This window comes from Misgurnus anguillicaudatus, chromosome 6 (assembly GCF_027580225.2).
Source record: "Misgurnus anguillicaudatus chromosome 6, ASM2758022v2, whole genome shotgun sequence".
Lineage (NCBI taxonomy): Eukaryota > Metazoa > Chordata > Actinopteri > Cypriniformes > Cobitidae > Misgurnus > Misgurnus anguillicaudatus.
Window position 1 is genome coordinate 2,079,775 of NC_073342.2, and position 16,824 is coordinate 2,096,598.

General features: G+C 36.1%; 1 protein-coding gene across 1 annotated transcript in view; it reads left to right on the top strand.

Moving 5' to 3' along the window:
* slc1a2b (solute carrier family 1 member 2b) overlaps positions 1 to 13,746 on the top strand; it is a 35,067-nt gene extending 21,321 nt beyond the window's left edge. The window contains exons 3-11 of the mRNA XM_055192578.2: positions 69 to 221; positions 1,845 to 2,095; positions 2,178 to 2,328; positions 2,424 to 2,550; positions 2,624 to 2,857; positions 4,170 to 4,364; positions 6,835 to 6,969; positions 7,085 to 7,319; positions 10,430 to 13,746. Coding sequence (XP_055048553.1) covers positions 69 to 221; positions 1,845 to 2,095; positions 2,178 to 2,328; positions 2,424 to 2,550; positions 2,624 to 2,857; positions 4,170 to 4,364; positions 6,835 to 6,969; positions 7,085 to 7,319; positions 10,430 to 10,492 — 1,544 coding nt within the window. The 3' untranslated portion in view covers positions 10,493 to 13,746. The remainder of the gene's footprint in view (positions 1 to 68; positions 222 to 1,844; positions 2,096 to 2,177; positions 2,329 to 2,423; positions 2,551 to 2,623; positions 2,858 to 4,169; positions 4,365 to 6,834; positions 6,970 to 7,084; positions 7,320 to 10,429) is intronic.
* Positions 13,747 to 16,824: the final 3,078 nt, after the last annotated feature.

Sequence of the window (16,824 nt, forward strand, 5' to 3'; positions counted from 1 at the left end):
AATCATTTGACTAATGAAAGTAAAAATAATCCTTTTAACACATTCTCTCTGACACTGTACCATCATAGGTGTGATTTTGGGAGCTGTTTTTGGCATGCTGCTGCGCATTGCTTCTCCGATCGATGACAACATTGTCATGGTCATTTCCTTCCCTGGAGATATTCTGATGAGGATGCTGAAAATGCTCATCCTTCCCTTGATCATCTCCAGCTTAATTACAGGTAACACAAACCTTCACAAACTATCATTAATAAAAAGATTGAAAATCACAGAAACTATAAAGAAGTTAAACAGATAAACAAATCTAGTTGTAATATATACCTGTCAGGATTCTGTCGTGTCTTGTGTTCAGGTCTTTTATTTTAAAGTCATAGTTCTCATGTTCATGTCGTTTATTTTGATATTGTTCATTGTCATGTTTGTCTCTAGTGTCCATGTTCCCTGATGTGTCATGTTATGAATTGTTCCTTGTCTGTATATATAGGCCTCATGTTCCCATTGTCTTTGTCAAGCTTTGTTAATGTAATGTTCTTCAGTTTGGTGAGTTTTCATGCCATGCCATGTTTTTGTTCATGTCTACGTTTAGTTCTTGTTCATGTCTATGTTTTAATAAACTGCACTTGGGTTCTCAAATTGCTTACCTCATTACAACGTTACAATACTGTAGTTTTAAATTAAACGCTATGGGGCGGTTTCCTGGACAGGGATAAGACTAGTCCTAGACTTAAATACAACTACTGAAAACAACTTATTTTAAAATATACCAGTGCCCTTTGTTTTGCTTCAAAATGCACACAAGTAATGCTTTTAGTAAGGCATGTGTCAGGAATTGCGGAAAATGAACCCAAGTGCAGACGGGGGGGGGGTAAAAAAATCAATGAACACTTTATTAAACAAAAACAGCAAAACAAAAACCCATGATGGGGCAAACAACAAGACTTAAATACAAAAGACTAACAGGACTAGACTAAACTTGACAATAAACTAGAGACTTGACCCTTAACTGACACTAAACTAGACTAGGAATAAATGGTCACAAAACTGGACAAATGCACGAGTAAGGAACATCAAACACAAGGACTTTAAATAGGGTCAAAATAAATTACAAACATCTGAAACAAATCACAAGTAAGGGATCGAGGAAAAAGTGATGAGACCCGGGAAATGCGTGGTCAGAATAAATCAATACTAAAACCACGCATCTCCCACATAAAACATTGTACTGCCAGGACCCTGTCACAAAGACTAGATATAATTCAAGACACGATTCTGACAGGATCCTGACAGCATGTTTGTTAAAGCAACACCAAAGATTTTTTTACCTTAAAATAACGTTTCCAAAAAAGTTTTAGTCGTTCATCGACTCGAAACAGGGTGAACGGCACTTTCACATTCGCTTTGCAGCCATCTATCGGCCAAAACCGCACTAAAGAAGTTTCCAACCATCGGGTTGCGGTCCTGTAGTTTGAGTGAAAACTACAAAAACTTGCTTTACGGCAGACCTACAATCCAATCAGAGCCAGCTATGCTGCAGTATTTAAGACAGAGGTAATTGACAATTCCGCTTCTAACCTGTAGGGGGAGCAAAGAGCAAAAACTCTTTAGTGTTGCTTTAAAACTAGTTATATGTCCTAATTAAACTAAGGCCTAGCCCTGGCTTAAACTAATCACTATCTGAGAAACCACCCCCAAATAACAAACTATGCTGAGAACAGAATTGAGAAAATGTGGCAAACTGTATATTCTTGTAGAAACAATGGCAGTGAATGTAAACGAGTATATTTGACATTATAAATATAAAACCACAATGGTGTAAAATAATCTTCCCCAATTTCTGAACAAAGGTCTTGCGGGTCTGGATGCAAAGTCGAGTGGTCGTCTGGGTTCCAGAGCCATGATATATTACATGACTACTACAATCATTGCTGCTGTGCTGGGTGTGATTCTGGTGCTCCTCATTCACCCTGGAAACCCAAAACTTAAGGAGAATCTGGGAGAGGGAGCCGAAAACGATGAGGTTTCCAGTCTTGATGCCTTTTTTGACCTTATCAGAAACCTCTTTCCCGAGAACTTGGTCCAGGCTTGCTTTCAGCAGGTAAGATGCATGCTGCTATATGCTCCCATAATGTACTTGCAGTAAAATGTTGAATACAGTTGAGTGCTGTTTGAATACACAGGTCCAGACTGTTGTTAAGAAGGTAGAGGTTCAACCTGATTTTGACAACACCAATAGCACTATGGGTGACTACCTCGCTAACGCCACCAAGGCTCCCCCCATTTTCAAAGACAAGAAATCCCTGCAATTCAAGAGTGGAATGAATGTACTGGGTAGGGAAAATATTTCTGAGATATTTACCGATACTTCCTTGTTGTTTTCCCTTCTTTTTAATTAGTTCACTTCTCTGACTTTTGATATGTTCCAGGTCTAATTGGATTCTTCATTGCATTTGGTATTTCTATGGGTAAGATGGGAGAGAAAGCCAGGCTTATGATTGACTTCTTCAACATTCTTAATGAGATTGTGATGAAGCTGGTTATCATGATCATGTGGTAAGTTAAAATCTTTAACAGTAACTTGCTAAAAACTTGCGTAAACTTTACATGGATTGGCTTAATCTTATAGGTACTCACCCCTTGGCATTGCCTGCCTGATTTGTGGAAAGATCATCTCCATTAAAGATTTGGAGGTAGTGGCAAGGCAGCTGGGGATGTACATGGTCACTGTTATCATTGGTCTGATCATCCATGGTGCTATATTCCTGCCATGTATCTACTTTGCAATTGTGAGGAAAAACCCCTTCACGTTCTTCATGGGTATCTTCCAGGCCTGGATCACTGCCCTGGGCACAGCCTCCAGGTAAGAGAAAAAAAATGAGCACTGATAAAATCATGTGCTGAAACATTTGCTCTTGGGTCTGTTTTTAAGACACTTTGCACCTTGCATGTGTAAAAAAGCAATATTTCTGAGACTTTTTGGTCTTTTTATGTTTTTAGTGTGCTGACAATTTTGGCTTATTTGAAGAGATTACACTACAAAATATTTTTTATACCTGATATATTCATCAATACATTTGTTAATACATTATTTCATAGCAAGTAAGGTTAATATACATTCTCTGAAAAAAATTGCCATAATACCCTGTATTCTATGTATTTTCTAACTTTATTATGTTTTCCATCAACTCTCTTTCTTTATTTCATTTCTATAATGCCTGTACTATAGAAATACCTTTAAATTGTGCTTATTTAAACATAAAGTAAATAAAATGTACATATTCAAAACGGCATGAAGGTAGGGAAATGAATGACAAAATGTTCATTTTTTTTTTTAATTAGGATGTTGACTCATTAAAGCTGAACCGGTAAATTACGGTGTCTTTGTTATGTCATTAATGTAACATATAGGTGTACAACCCTGTATCACGAATAGACGGCTTTAGCAGTAACAACATACACAAGCAGCTTTTGTGGTCAACATGTAACTTACAGTAAATTCCGCTAAGAATAAATAACAACAAAATACTTTAAACATAGTTTATTTATATAACAAGCAAAATAAATAACAGGTAGATTACCTAGGAAACCAAAACATTTGTTATTTTCGACGAGGTATTTGTTCAAGAGTTCAGTGTAGCAGATCATTAAAAAAATGAAGCCAGAAGTAAAGTTCGGACCAGACGGTATCGCGTCACCGCACGTGCGTCCGATGAAACGGTCTATAGTTACGTAAATGTGTGTCTTTTCTGTGATACTGACACGTTTTTCAGCCTTTTTGCGTGAACATGTCACGCATTTCTGTTTACATGTCACTGTCACGTATTTCTTACTCAACTGTTTTGTCCTATTTTCAAACCATTGATGCTTCAGTTTAGGGATTATAGGTACGTAATTTCGTGATACTGGGTTGAGGTGTATGTGTGGTGTATGTAAATAGTAACAAACCGCTGTTTGTTGCCAATTAGTTCAAAATAGATTTGTAGAACAAATAATTCAACAAAACCAAAATACTTCTTACTTTGAAGATGAAAAAGACAGATATTTGTCTGTGGAAAATTACATACCTGTGTTTCATCTGAAACATCTTAAATTAGAAAAAGATTCTGATAAGCTAATTATTGAGACAAAACTACAAGCATATACATAAGATAATTTCTATTTTCTTCTTATAGTGCTGGCACTCTGCCTGTAACTTTCCGTTGTCTTGAGGAGAACCTTGGTATAGACAAAAGAGTTACACGATTTGTGCTTCCGGTCGGAGCAACAATTAACATGGATGGTACGGCTCTTTACGAGGCTGTAGCTGCCATCTTTATTGCCCAGATGAATGGAATTGACTTAGATCCTGGTCAGATCGTCACTGTCAGGTAAGACAGAATATTTATTATAAACTGTATTATAAACAAACTTATATTTAATCTTTAATTAATTTTATGCTGGTACACTAACAAAACATCACAGTTGTACTAATACAGCATAAAAAAACATTTTCTGGGAACCTGTAGATATGCTCAATAGAAATGTGTAACCATGTGAAGCCTCTTGACCTAAACATCCAAGACAAACCTTATCATTATCATCATATCATTAGCTGACACTACTTGGAAACTCCTTTTCACCTTAACACTGAAGCCTTATTACATGATGGCAGTAAAATAGTACTGCTGTTTAAGGGTGGGATCAGGGAGAGCTTCTATTGCTACATAATACGCTACATAGCCTCAGACATTGTTGTTGTGGCTGAAGGACAGGAACAAAAAGACCCTCCTGTATCCCTGTTTGTCCGTCTTCAAGGTTCCATGGAGAACTTCGCTGAGTGCTTCACAGAGGCTCAGAAACACTATAAGGCATTGAGACATTATTTCCTGAGACACCACTATTTACTCCCTCTAGTAATAGATGCAACCCCATTTCAAAGTAGCGTTGGTTCAGTTTCATGACCTGAGCTCTGTCCTCTTGAGTACAGATATTACCATAGAAAACAGTATTTGATGCAAACCACCCCGCTTCAATGGTGCGATCTCATCAACTGTCAGTGCAAAGTGTGCCAATACCTCACTTATACATTCACAAACTTTTTACAAAACATACAACAAAAGTGGTTCCAACTGACACAAGAGTGCCTTTTAGAACTGCTATTTCCTGAAAAAGGCGAGGCAAGTTGTTTTATGTAGAACATTTCATACTCATGGGTAAGTACTGTACTTTACCACAATAGAAATAAATCATTTCCAAGAAAAAGAAGCAACATAAAACTAACAGTAAAAAAATAAAGATATTTTAAAAGATACACACAAATTTAACAGAAATTAAATTAATGGAATAAAAGTGCAGTAAGTGTGAAGCAGCACAGTGCTTATTCAGTAAATGCACAGTTAATCAGATGTGGTTTTAATTTAGATTGAAGCACATCTGATGTGATCTCTGGCAGCTGATTCCATTTACGAGTTTCTCTAAATCCTGTCATAAGACAAAATATTGAATTTTGACAATATTTCTGAGATGGTAGAATAGTAGAATTCACGTGTGATTTCACGTAGTGAAATGAAGAGTGATTCCCTGATTGTGTTTAGGTCCGTGCCTTTAGAACATTTCTTTAAAACATTCAATCGCACTGTTGTTTTCTGTGTTGTCTATATTGAAATCTCCAACAATAAGGAGAGGAAATAATTGATAACAGTTCTGTAAAATCATCAACAAATGCTGGGGTGTATTTAGGAGGCCTATAGATCATTATCAACAAAATGTATGGTGCATCTTTTGAAGTAACACAGCAAGTATTAAAAGGACTGGTAATCACCTCGTTCTGTAAACATTTATGATTGTTACTGCTGTCGTAGAGGAGACCCAACACAAATCAGTTACCAGTGTTGTTTGCAGATGAGGGCTGGTGTGATCCCTGATGTTGAGGCAGAGGTCGGAGTGCTTTCTCAGCAAAAGGGGGAGGGCGAGCTGGGCCAGAAGGCTTTGGTGGTTGTGGAGCCCATAGGTTCTTGGTTGATATTTGGGGACTCCCAGCAATATAGTGGGAGAGCTTTGTTCCATCAAATATTAGTTCCTCCATTTTCTCTGAAAAGCACAGAAGTGATGATGTTGGAGAGAGGGTGTTGATTCACAATCGAGCTGTAGTGAGGCCTGTGTGTGGGTGGGGTTCATCCTGATCTGTGTTAGTGAACAGTAGTTTTATCCTTGTCATCTAAATCTCCATCTCAATGCTGATGTGAAATCCTATTGTCATTTAAGCCATTCAGGAGGGGATTTGCACACTGTGCTGATGTATGATGAAGGAAGAAATATATATTGTCCTTAAACAACCTAGGACCAGTTATTTAAGTGGAGGACATGTTCTTTTTATGTTTTTTTTTGCAGCCATGTATTTAAACTGAGTAGCCGAGAAAACATTTGTTCCTCGAGCTAGGAGAGGTCCACTGATGAATGACTGATCGGTCTTCCAAGTGTTTCAAAAAGTTCATTGAAATCCCTCTTAAGGATTTCCGAATTCTTACCACAAGTTTGACACTCCGACTGACAGTTGATTGATCAGAATCTTGCATAGTTCCTTGTTAACATCAGAAACCATTGCCTGAGGAAAACAATATGTACGGGTAGCCTTGCTTTCAATGTTTCTGATAATAGAGTCACCCACTATTAGCGTGCTTGGCTCGGCTGCTGTCTGGGCGAAGATCCGCTGCCTGCTTGGTTTTGAGCTACTTATAGTAGAGCAAACACAGTACATAATATCTGCATTGTACTCCTTCCACCTAGACCGATAAACATAAATTAAAATGTAAATATGAATGAAAACTAAGTTCTTTCAATCTTTTCTCTTGAATTTAGTCTTACAGCAACACTTGCCAGTGTGGGAGCAGCGAGTATCCCGAGTGCTGGACTCGTCACCATGTTACTCATTCTGACAGCTGTAGGATTGCCGACTCAAGACATCAGTCTGTTGGTGGCCGTTGACTGGCTTTTGTAGGTTTTCTGAATCCAGTTCCAGAATCTTTATTTAGTCTAGATTTACTTATCCAATTTACGAATACATTCAAGCTGAGTGGAGTTTTTGACTTGCTGTTTATTTTCATTACAGGGATCGTTTCCGTACCTCAGTCAATGTGGTTGGTGACTCATATGGTGCTGGCATCGTCTACCATCTGTCAAAGGCAGAGCTTGATGCTCTGGATGCTCAGCATGGAAAATCAGATGACATTGAGATGATGAACAAGACCCAGTCTTACTACGATGATCTCAAAAACCATCATGAAAACAACTCCAACCAGTGCGTCAATGCTGCTCAAAATTCAGTGTTAGTAGATGATTGCAAGGTACAGGTCATACTAACATATCTAACACCTCCCTGCATGTTTACAATATGTATATGGGGTTGGGATAATAAGCTTACATATGCCTTGAGGAATTTGCAAAATTTAAAAAAAAGAATCATAATTTTATATTCTATCTATTTTATCTTTTTCACATATGAAACTATTTTACATGTATTAAAAAAGTAAAAAAAGAATGTCAACATTTCATTGTGTTGAAATTTTTTGTCTTTATAAATATATTGTAACCTTAGATTGTAAACTATCAAACACTTAGTCAATGAAGTAAGGAATAATTGATGACAGGCTGTTTAATTATTCAAAAATAACACACACCCAAGGTGATATATGACGCGAAGCAGAGTGCCGTTACACCACGGGTGTAGGGATCGACCGATATGGATTTTTTAGTGCCGATGCCGATTTCTTTTCATCAGCCTTAGACCGATACAGGCTGCCGATATTTGGAGCCGATACTGCTTTTGCTCACTCAATTAACATCATAAAAATGACATGATGATGCCAAATGTTACAATTCTCAATTTAAAAAAGTAACATTTATTGAACTTAAACTATATTTAACAAATAGCAATAACAGGTGAGGGTGCTATGGAACCATGAACTGCACTCTCCACAATGACGAGGAACTATCAGCAAATGATATTGATTTCTAACACTTCTACAAATATATATATAGAGATGAGAAATAAAAACCCGCTTTGTCCAACTATGATCAGTTGTTAGGCCGAGCTTTCGATGTTGTCATGGAAAGGTTGGTTGTTTTTAGTCGCATGACCTGCAATCGCTTGCGATTTCCAGCACTCTGTCTGTAAATAATGCCGGAAAAAATCTGCGAACACAGCAGCCACTTATTGGCCGATACGCATACAACTTGCAAAATCGGCCCGATATATCGCCCTATCACTACACGGGTGTGCATAGTTTTTAACAATGTAGTAGGGACATTGTAGGGACAATGAAGTAACAATAATCTACTGTATATCGCATCAGCACGATAGGGCGGGAGGGGACCAGAGCATATAAGATTGTCTGAGTTTTTGCGAGCTCACACAACTCTTTAATATCTTCTTTAGTGATCTCTGACTGCTGGAGTCTACACGCTTAAAAATGTTGGATTATTTTCATTCCAGTATCTGGCGTTGGGTCAAAAAGATGTTAGATGCCTAACCTAACTGCGCCGGAAGTGGACATGCACAAAGTTAACAAGTCCTGCCCACGAAACCCGGAAGCGTGATAATCCCCTATTGGGAGACTCACAGAATGATGTCAGTTACTTTTAAGGGACGTTTCTACGTAAATAAATTATATCTTGAAACCAAAAAATAAGAACCTGTGACTGCAGCTGTGTAAGTTTTAGCATGTTAATGGTTGTCAGTGTATTTGTTATTGACAGAACTAGATCTGCTTTTGCTGCTGCTACTGTTATTACTTGCTTGCATGCTTTTGATGCACATCTATAAACTAACCCAATTTATCTAAATGCTTATCATTAGAAAAGCAAGAAATTACAGTACTCATAAATGCCAGAAGAATGAAAAAAAGCTTAATTGAATATTGAATGTTATAGATTAGTCTGTGTATTTGTCAAGGAATTATACTTTTTATTTGCAAGTACCCACTTTATATTTGGTGTATTTAACTGCATTTATATGCTAGACAACAGCTGTGCTGTATACATTTCTTTATAAATATAGAGTAGTTAAACTCTTGACCCTGTCACTAACCCTAAACCCACCAATTAACACAACACCACCCAGAACAACACATATGCACAATAAGTATAATGTGTCAAATGTTATTATTTTAAGTATGGACACATTATATTTATAGAAGACAATTTATTATAAAGTGGGACTAAATTTGATCCTAGATTCTTTACTTTAAAACTTCAGACATCATTTACATGTGAAGAGTTCAGATGCAAAAACTGCTAAACACCATTTCTGTCTGAAATGAGATAATGATATTACAAAAATGCCTTTCGGCACATATTAAAAGTTCATTAAATGCTGCTGCTTAATCCCAGATTCAGGCCATTCAGAAATAGTGGCTTTAACCCACTGATCTATATAAATGACTGGATTGCGCATAGAACGCTTAACGTAACAGCGTGAGGTGAAGCCAGCGCAGAGTTCGAGCCGCCATCTTGGTATACCCAACCAGCAGATGGTGTCATTGACTTCCATTCAAAATCATGTTTTAAATTCACCCGCTTTACAGCGTATCAGTCACGCAAGATTATTTTTAGGATATGTGTACGTAAATTAACTGTTAATTCTGGTGTTATTTGCAATGTTTATGTTTAAATCAGGCAGGAAAATGGATTTGTAAAAAAACGTTAATGTGAGTGTGTCTGCTGCGTTCTGTTAATGACACGGGTATAAATAAAGTTTTTTTTGACATTCAGCTACACGGCCAGCGTTATTTCTCTAAATAAGTTTAGGTAACTTGTAAGTTTAGATAACATAAAACCAGCAAATTATTGCATGCACATACTGTACAAAGTATGATTGTTTGTCATTAATACTAAATATGCTGTGGTCTGTCTGCTGATCTGATACTGTAATGAAGATGAATGTATAATAACTGATTAAAAACTAAAATGTACAACTTTCAGTAAATAACTATGTACATGCTTAGGATGTTTGTGTTGTAATAATGTACAGGGTAACTTCAGATATTAAAATGAAGACTAGTAAAGTGATGTTTTATCATTAAAATCTGATCGCGTCCATTGATTTAATAGAATGTTTGGGTATACCAACATGGCGGCGCGGTGGCTTCACAGTTGTGACGTCATGCGCAATCCAGTCATTTATATAGATCAGTGCTTTAACCCCACATCAAGTCTTCAAAGTGCGTGGAGAGCGAACATGAAACCACCATGGATCACATGCAAACTTGGGTCACCTTTTGATTAGTGACCAATGACGTTTTCATTTGCATTAAAGTGAAATGACTGAACATAAACATAAGAGTGAATAAAAATGCTAATTTACAAGAATCACTTAGAGGGTTTTGCATCTGAGCTTCTCATGCGTTGTTGAATATTGTCATAGCTGTGCACTTATATTTGTTGATAATTGTTTCAGGTAACCTTGGGAGCCACGAATGGCTCAAATGCGGAGTGCACGCTTGTTGAGGAAGACCCTTGAAAAAACCATTCAATTCAAGCACACGGACCCCAGCTTGCAAAACAAGAGAGAAAAAACCTATAATCATGCACATAGAACAAACGATGGGTTTTATAGTTTATTTCTATGGTTTCTGTCCTTCTTTTAACATGTTTAACTACAGTATATATCTGGTTGTATGATGAAACAAGAATGTGAGGCTCCAAGCTCACACATGCAGCTGTTACGTAAAATATTCACAATGCTAATAAATATGTACAGTGTGAACTTCCAAATTTCTATATAATGAGGAGAGGTGAAATATGAGGTATGATGAGAATAGAAAGTTAACTCAGTTACTAGATTAATTTCCTGGCAAAGCTGCTCTTTATATGAAGGCACAATAAAAACCTGTCCTGTTCCTCCGCCTCTCGCTGTGACAACCGCACAACATTATTTTCAGAACAGAATCACTGTTGTCATGGAGGCTCATGTGTGGTTGCTAGGATACCATAGGAGGGAGGGATGGCATGGCACATAGATGAAACGTAAAGCACAAGCCACATTTGGCAGAGCTGTTTTTATAACGTGGGATTTATTCTGTCAAAGAAAAGCACAATAACTTTTCAAACAAATAATCATATTTACCATATCAGGTGTTTAAAGAGCCCTAATTTTTAAAGTGAGCTGTCTGACATTTACTGAAACATACTGAAATATGCAATGCATTGTTTTTTTATTTAAAAGCAGAAACTGTCTATTTTTGTACAACCAAAGCAATGCCTGAGGTTGTGTCATAAAATGAACATATGGTTAATGCCACGTGACCATTTGAAATCCAGAAGTGCTAATAAATTGTGTGACTATTTGTAGATGCTGCGGTGGTTTGGAATTCAAAATTTGGATGAATCCCATTTGTGTGTGTATGTGTGTGCAGTATTATTAACTAAAGCAAATACACAAGGTTTGCATAGACTGTATTTTGGACTAAATGACCATCATATGATGTTGAAATATTACTCAGGCACATAAGATATACAGTATATATATACTCATTTACAAAACATTCCTAATGCAGCCAGATGAAATCATTTGTATTGAGGTCCTGTTACTAAATCGCAGAGAGCTGTTCAATCAGTGTGGATTTACACTTTTCTAACCTAGTTCACTGCCGACGTCTGCTTTTATCATTGTTTACAACCTTTTTAAATGACTTCTTACCTCAAATAGAAATAGCCAAGGCTACTGTAATTAGAGTACTTTTTGTTTTACACTGCACATAACTGAACTGCACATATGTGATCCTGTCTGTGAAATTCAGTCTAAAGTTTCATAATCTATTGACGTCATTTCAATTCATGATCTTACTTCAATATTAAAAGATTATATTTTCACAGAATAATCTTTAGGATGATTTTATGTAGAAAACAGTGAACCGCAAAAAAATGACTTTAAAACTGGCTTTTCACAGACTGGGTCCCATAAAACCAACAAAATATTACTCTGCAAGGGATAAATTACAGTAATGAGATGATATTGCATATATAGTGATGTGAAGCACTATGTGTATGTATTCATCAGAGACCTTTTAAGCATTTATCTCTTATAATACACACTGTAAAAAATTACTTTGCTGCCTTAACATTTTTTTGTTAAATCAACTCAGATTTACAAGTCATGTCAACTTACTATTATTTATCTTGAATATAGACGAGTTGTTACAACTTAAAACATGAAGTTGAGTTTTTTTCAACTATATTTTATAAGTTATAACAACTCACCTGTAGTTATAAAACAAGATAAATAATAGTCAGTTAAAATGACTTAAACATTTTTGTTGAATCAACTCGGATTTACAAGGCAGCAAAGTTTTTTTACAGTGCACTTGACTGTTTCTTAGCCCAACAATGCTGCAACTTCTTTTCGCTTCTTTTTAGTCTGACCAATCAGCACACACACCTCACGTCTTCACATACCTCGCTATGCCACTTAGAGATTTAGGCAGATTTTTTCTTTCTTTCAAATGAGTGAGAAATTTAGATGGATTAATAAATTAGAGGCATATAGAAATCCGCTACGGGATCTGTTTTCTTATTCCTTTCTACATGAGGTACAGGTGAGTATAAACTATACTTTTACATTGATACATGTATCGATAATATTACATCATTGCAGCTTTTTGATGTTTCAGTGTTATATCCTTTGCCAAGAAAATGAATTCCATATAAACACAAGTTCAAGTTGCCACATAATATTGAGTTGAATGATGTCGCTCATCTGGACCATCTGTTAAGCAGGCAGCTGTTTGAGATATTTAAGAAGTTTGCTAAGTCACTGAGCCACGGATTCATTTTACTTTTGTAAGATGCATGGACATTTAGCATTTGCACCAGTTTAGTATGAATATTGTGGGTACTGTAGCATTTTCAAATGTAGAAACATGGATATGGTGTTTGTTGTGACAATTTAACTGGTGATTTTTGTAACCCTCTCTGCTAGATCTATAGTGAAATGTATAGAAAGGTAATATATTGTTTGATTTTAATTCTAAACAGCTTTATGTAGCTTTCTCAGACTCATTTGTTTTGTATTCATTCTTGTATCTGATCTGTGTTTGGAATGTTTTCTTCCTTTATAAAGTTACCTATTATAGCATATACATAAAAATATTTGGGTATTATGTAATGCATCTCAAAATATATATGCATTTTGAAAAAATATATATAATTTGTGTGTGTGTGTGTGTGTGTTTCCTGTATTCACAAAACATTTTCCAGATGTTTAAAAAAGTTTGGTATAGCAACTTATAAAATTATCTGATTTTGATATTATAAAGCATGCTATATTCATTCTGTGTTGAGACACATCTACAGTATCTGTAAAACTGTTTATTTCTCCATTCTTTGCTGCTTCTGTGACTCACATTATACTTTGTGTCAGTGCACACACTCAAAGAAATTTACAGACATAATTTCTCATGTGAAATGTTAAATTTAGAATCATATTAATATAAACCCATGCTTATTCTTCTTACCTAACTGATTATTTTAAAGCCATCATTAGCAGATGGTTACATTTCTTACAATGGTCTTACATTTAAACCCATCTGTTCTGTTACTCTCTTCTCTTATCCTATTTTGATGTTTTTTATGTAAAAGGGGAGACAACTAAAGTCAAAAGGAAAGTGTTACATTTTTTTCCTTTGTCAAATAAAATTTATGTTCATGCACATAAATGTGTTGTACCATTGGTGTACATACAGTTATTATAACTAATAAATGTTGATTCATAACTAACTGAAGTTTATGTTTTTGACCTGACAGGATCATTTAACAACATAGGTGTACTGTAACATGTAGTCCAAGAAATCAGCATAAGACGGATAACTTTAATAACTTAAAAAAAAGGAAACATTTACAGAGCCTCAACCTCTTCAAATGTAGTAACCCACATGTTTCTACAAAATACTCGCTCGGAGCTATGACCCGTCAAATTTGAATGAGTTAAAATATTAGTTTTCTTAGTGGTAATTTGTAACATAAATGATTCAGTTGACGGAAAATAAAGAGAATTTGTTAACCTGTATCATGAATAGTAAACATGATCATATAGCCCGTGAATTTTACACAACTGATAATAAGTAGTTATTTCTAAGCATGGCATCAGAACCATTATATGTGTGTGGGACATATCCCCCCCCCCACTTCTAAAGACTAATGATATTGGACTCATTCACTTTTTCTCTAATTTAGCACATACACTAACCTAAAGCATTATTAGGAACACCTGTTCAATTTCTCATTTAGGCAATGGTGTAATGGTGTGGGGGAGGTTTTCTTGGCACACTTTAGGCCCCTTAGTGCCAATTAGGCATCATTTAAATTCCATGGCCTACCTGAGCATTGTTTCTGACCATGTCCATTCCTTTATGACCACCATGTACCCATCCTCTGATGGCTACTTCCAGCAGGATAATGCACCATGTCACAAAGCTCGAATCATTTCAAATTGGTTTCTTGAACATGACAATGAGTTCACTGTACTAAAGTGGCCCCCACAGTCACCAGATCTCAACCCAAAGATGCTATCCTATCAATATGGGTCAACATTTCTAAAGAATGCTTTCAGCACCTTGTTGAGTCAATGCCACATAGAATTAAGGCAGTTCTGAAGGCGAAAAGGGGTCAAACACAGTATTAGTATGGTGTTCCTAATAATCTTTTAGGTGAGTGTATGTCTGTTCACTTGTCAGGGTGCCGTCAGTCAAATCCATTCCACTAAAGAGAGACTTAGTTTTGAAAAAAGGAGACTTAGTTTTGAAAACGTGTGTAAGCAATTGGTAAAAACTGTAATAAACAGATATGGATTTCATTTAGACTGTTATTAATTTAATATATATACGCTTGTGAGATAAAAACTACTTAAAGTCAGTTAATTTTACCTACAAGACAGTAAGAACAAATCACATCCACACAGAAGAAACAAAACTCATTCATAACTCATAAAGGAAACTTCTATTCTATTCTATTCTAGTTTGTAACATGAACATGGTAAATACATATAAAACCATATGACACTCAATATCATGCTCAGATTTATAATTTCTATTCAACAAACAAATACAGTATCACTGAAATATCTAAACACATTTCAAAATGTTCCCGCAATATAGTTCATGTAATCCAGTAATAATTAAAACGGCAACACCTCACAGACATTTCATTCATATTATACCCATTATTATACCATGGTCTGTTTAAATACTCGATTCTCATTGGCTGGAAGGTGTGCATTAAATCGTTTAATGCACAGGTAGTTCCAGTCAGTTTGATTACAGTTAGAAATTAATCCGCTACTATAAACATTGGTAACTATAGTAACATGGTTACATTTGCAGAGAGAGCGAGCGAGCAAGCGAGAGAGACTTGAGTGCGTCTCTCTCTCTTTCTCTCAGTTCTCTGTCTATCTCTTTTAAAACATCGCTTTCAATAAATATAATGTGTCCTTATATAGTAATCGTGGTTAGAGACGCCGGTTTTATTTCACACTTTACATAAATAAATAAATGACATGATTAGTTTAAATAAATATTGCATTGTCACTGTCAGTGTTGCCTGTCATTCATAAATTATTTGAATAAATCAAATAAAGAATCATTAAGTTAGCTATATGCTTAAGCAGAGGAGTTTCCAGCATTGAAGGATATCCGGGGCTTAGCCCAGACCATATTAAATACAGGGATCATTCAAAGAGTGATCTGTGATCTGTAGCATATAAAAGTGTACTCACCTAATCGCGGTGGGTCGCAGGAGTAAAATGTCATAAGAACTTTAATCTTTCCTCTCAGGTAGATTTTTGCACCTGAGTTTTACTCAGACATTACCCGAGTGAGTTGATGATGTCACAGAACCGTCAAAATTAGATTATTAAACTGCTGCGCCGAAGGAATAACGATCAAGTGATAAATAAACCTACAATACTTTATACTTACTGTATAACCACCTTATTTATGTACCATACAGAACTTCTAAAACATAATATAGGGGAGAGTGGGGCGATTTGTGCCAGGGGGGAAGTAGTTCCACCCCTTGTTTCTGGACAGCCATAGAAGAAATTGCTATTTTGGGAATGTTTTTATAAGTTATGTTTTATATTATTACGTTTAATGTAATAATGCATTAAATTATCTGATTTAAATATTAAAGATACTTTTTCAAGTTACCGTTGTAGAGATCGGTGGTTCCATTCCGATAGCTAAATAGTGCTCTCGTTAGCTTCTCCCCTACCTGTTGCATATTCAACAGAGTGGCAGAAACGAAATAAGGCACAATGAAATAAGACAACTTGATTGAAAAGGTTTACCTAGGCTATTGTCCGGTTCAATATTTGTCAGTCAACTTTTCAAAATACATTCGGGGCTAAACTCTAAACTCAAAAATCCCCTGGCGACGCTCTTGTGCTTAAGCAACGACGGGATAAACTTTAAAGGAGACGCACACAGCCACAGGTAACTCGAGCACACATCTCTCTCTCTCTCTCTTTCTCTCATTTCTCTGTCTCTCTCTTTTAATAATAAATTTAAATAAATGTGATAATTCATTTAAATAAGAGCAATACAATGGCGAACGGAGTGCGAGCCTTAACTTAAGAAAATGACCGTCATTTTACCCGTCTGTTAAAAGATTACACTGTAAACATTAATTACAGCTTTAACTTGGCAAATAACCAAGGTATAAGTAGGATAATCCACAGCTAGCCATGCATTAAAGGGTTTTAATGCACTACGCTACGCGTCGGGTGGTTGAGAACTGTTCCATGGGTGTTGGTTATTTTCTGTTAAATGCACACCAGTCTGTCAAACGTCTTAAAATAAC